This window comes from Priapulus caudatus, unplaced genomic scaffold (genome assembly GCF_000485595.1).
Source record: "Priapulus caudatus unplaced genomic scaffold, Priapulus_caudatus-5.0.1 Scaffold718, whole genome shotgun sequence".
NCBI lineage: Eukaryota > Metazoa > Priapulida > Priapulimorpha > Priapulimorphida > Priapulidae > Priapulus > Priapulus caudatus.
In genome coordinates, this window is record NW_014577779.1 from 144,418 (window position 1) to 147,901 (window position 3,484).

General features: G+C 35.0%; 1 protein-coding gene across 1 annotated transcript; it reads left to right on the forward strand.

Annotated features, from left to right (window-relative positions):
- Positions 1 to 505: 505 nt before the first annotated feature.
- LOC106813047 (N-lysine methyltransferase SETD8-A-like) lies at positions 506 to 3,002 on the forward strand. Its single transcript, XM_014817093.1, has 3 exons — positions 506 to 1,374; positions 2,088 to 2,253; positions 2,750 to 3,002. The coding sequence occupies exons 1-3, from the start codon at positions 1,254 to 1,256 to the stop codon at positions 3,000 to 3,002; spliced, it is 540 nt and encodes a 179-aa protein (XP_014672579.1). The 5' UTR covers positions 506 to 1,253.
- The last annotated feature ends 482 nt before the right edge of the window (positions 3,003 to 3,484 follow it).

Genomic DNA, 3,484 nt, shown 5'->3' on the forward strand with positions numbered 1-3,484 from the left:
TTTCTCACAGGAGGTGGTGTTCCAGGACTGTATGTTAATTATAATATTTCAACATGTAGAGCCACTTACGATACTGTACGTTCCTCTTAAGGAAGTGCTTGTGTGCAATAGTGTTCCTCTCAAGGAAGTGTGTGCTCTCAAACTATGTATAATATTATACTATTTCAACATCTAGAGCCACTTACGTTACTGTATGCAGTAACGTTCCTCTCAAGGAAGTGTTATAAAATAGGTAGTAGCCTGTTTATCTGAGAGAATAAGGTAGAAATTACTCATTTCCAGTATTTTGTTATATGATGTCCGAAATATGCAAAATATCCCGCTGTTTCAGTACAATAATATTCGAATTTATTGCCTATAGTTTAGTCCCTACACGTTACAGAGCAGATGTATAGATTTATATGATTTTATCATGAGATTTTGATCATAGATCGAGTATTTATACGGTATAGTACTATAGTATACTATGTTCATCTCTCGAAGATACATGGAATTATGTCTAATATGCTATGACATATGGTGGTCAAAAATTCCAAACACGTCCCCGCTGTTTCGATACGTACGGAGCTCGGGAAGGGACATGGGAAAATCTTTTTTTTCTCGTTCCCACGAGATATCATCTTGTTCCCTCGAGATACTATCTCGTTCTCACGAGATATTATATCGTTCCCTCGAGATAATTATCTCGTTCCCATGAGATATTATCTCGTTCCCTTGTGATAATTATCTCGTTTCCTAGAGATGTTATCTCGTTCCCATAAGATAACAACAATTAATGCGTCTCATTGCCACGCGAAAAGGTTAAAATGGCTTCCGTTAGTGACCGAAATTTCTTAATAAAAATGTAACTTTAAGTTACAACTATAGTTTAGGTTTACTATTTGACCAATTTTCCGGTGACCAATTTTCCTACACCTATCGAATAGCAGGTGTGTTTCTGTTTTGTCCTCATGGAGGGTACATTTAATTTTGATAGGGAATAATAATGATTATATCATATCAACAAATGCTGTGGAATGTGGACACTCAATAAACACTATATCTGTTGAGTTTCCTGGAGCATTTCAGTGTATACAAAAAACGTTTGATGATGTTTACGTGGCATATATTTAGGATCAACACAATTGTTAGCTCCAAGAAACGGTCATACATCTAAGGACCGTGTGTATATTGAGATTAATCGCACAGCCTCGTCGGGCTACTTAATTGTATGAATATGTCAACTTTATATGTCAAACTAGAAAAATATTGACATGACATTTGATTTCAGAAGCATGAGCAGACGTCAGAAACCAGAAAAAGTGGCAAAATTATTCATTACTAAGGATGAAGATCCCCCAGGACTGGCCAGGCACTTTATTAGTGAGAAAATAGGTATGCCTGCATGCCACTAATAATATATAAATGCAGGTCAAATTCAAGGACACAATGCATACATCACGCTCAAGTTCACGGTCAAGATAAAGCTAAGGCTTTTTAATCAAAAATCGGATTGCGTGAATTTTCTTAGAAGCCACATAGGTGATCTTGATTATTTCATCACGTCAGGCAATCATTTATTATAATCAGCTTTATATAACATATACGACATAGTTTTCTTTTTTTTATACAAATTAGGTTTATTGTATTTATAGTGATATTGAAACAAATCTTAATAGCTTGACAGGTAGAATCATAAAAATACACGTATATTCAATAGATCAGTATAATTATTCGCATTTAAACACTCAAGGTTTACGTCAAAATAGGACTGTTATTGGAAGCAATGTATTGATTTTTAGTTATTTTTGGCATGCTTGTATATGTATACCTCGTAATCTTTCACTGAATTTGGTATAGATTCTTGTAGTAGTAATTAGGTAGAGTTTTGGGAACGAAGTTTTGCAACATCTAATAATAGCGAAACTGTGCTTAATTTCACATCGTATGCATGGCCATGCCAGTTTGATTAATAATGGAGATTGCACATGTGTCAGTTTGTTTGTAGAGTAGTACATTCAAGTTATATAACATCAGATCAGAATCATATTTACTGTTGTTGCTGGATATATCACGTGTTCATAAATGATCTTTTATTCTTTATAAAGGTTATGGAGTGTTTGCAGAGAAGAAAGTTATGAGATCGGATTTTCTGTTGGAGTACCATGGTGAGATAATAACTGAGGAAGAAGCAACTACAAGAGAAAAACTATACATAGAACAAAACAAAGGAAGTTTCTTGTACTTTTTTAGATTTGGGAAACAAGATCTATGGTAGGAACATTTTGCTAAATGTAACTTACGCAGATAAGGTCTATGTCTCCCTGACCTCTGTTTGACCGGGCTCGTTTAGCTATTTCTGACTAATATATATATATATATATATATAATATATAGGGTTAGGGTTGGGGTTAGGGTTAGGGTTAGGGTTAGGGTTAGTCAGAAATAGCTAAACGAGCCAGGTCAAACAGAAGTCAGGGGTCATAGACCCTACGAGCGTAACTTACAGCTTATATTTGCATGTTATGTTATTGCAAAGAGGAAACCACTCCTATGTAAACTACATACAACTACATACAAGAATATAAAATAAATACAAATTACTATCATACTAATTATTCTAGGGAATGTAAGAACTTACTATGCTCCCCTTCCCAGCCAGCAACAGGTGTTAATTTCCATGTAAATGTTATTGAATAAAGGTAATGAATGCAGCCACTTCTTACAGAGATTGGCTGCTGTTGAATGTATGCCATTTCTTACTTTACAGCGTTGATGCTACTCACGATGACGGTCGTCTTTGTCGGCTTGTTAATGATGGTGTTGGGACAGATATAAACTGCAGCATGAAAGTGTTGAATGTGACTGGACAGCCAAAGCTATGCTTGTTTGCATGTTGTGATATACCAATAGGACAAGAGTTAAGATATGATTACAATGACCCTAATCTTCCATGGAGGTCCATGAAGAAAAAGTGGAAAAAAAACTACATTTCTATGATGTTCATAGATATGTTTCATTAATTGAACTGTTTTTTATTTAACAAAAGAATTGATAAATTTTTTCATGTACTAAAGATCAGCATGCTATCTAGTAGAAATTATGCTACTATCTAGCATCTGTAAACATAATAAATGATACATTCTCTCAAATACAGTGCTAGCAGAAGGTATCATTTTAATCTATTCGTCGAGATGTCATGAGTGCATCTATGTTTGTGTTGGTTGTGGTATGGCTAGTTGATTATGATCGGTATGCGATTTTAACGCACACTTAAAGTACGGGGGTGGCCAAATAAGACGATGCAGCAGGTAAAATTTGGGCCAGGTGTTGAGGAGATCAATTAATGTTGTTATTTGTCATTCATTATATCATACGCAAGGGAAATACTTACACTTTTGATAAGTGTAAATTAATTTCTGTAGTGTGTACATAATACACTTCTGTTAAAAGGACATTATCTAGCATTTATGTGCTCTCGGGCACTCTCAGATTGGCCCAGAAC

Excerpts from the sequence above, each read along its gene's own strand:
- LOC106813047 (XM_014817093.1), top strand. The coding sequence starts at position 1,254 with ATGACATTTGATTTCAGAAGCATGAGCAGACGTCAGAAACCAGAAAAA. Across the intron at positions 1,375-2,087 it reads CTTTATTAGTGAGAAAATAG|GTTATGGAGTGTTTGCAGAG; the intron begins GTATGCCTGCAT and ends TTCTTTATAAAG. Across the intron at positions 2,254-2,749 it reads TTTGGGAAACAAGATCTATG|CGTTGATGCTACTCACGATG; the intron begins GTAGGAACATTT and ends CTTACTTTACAG.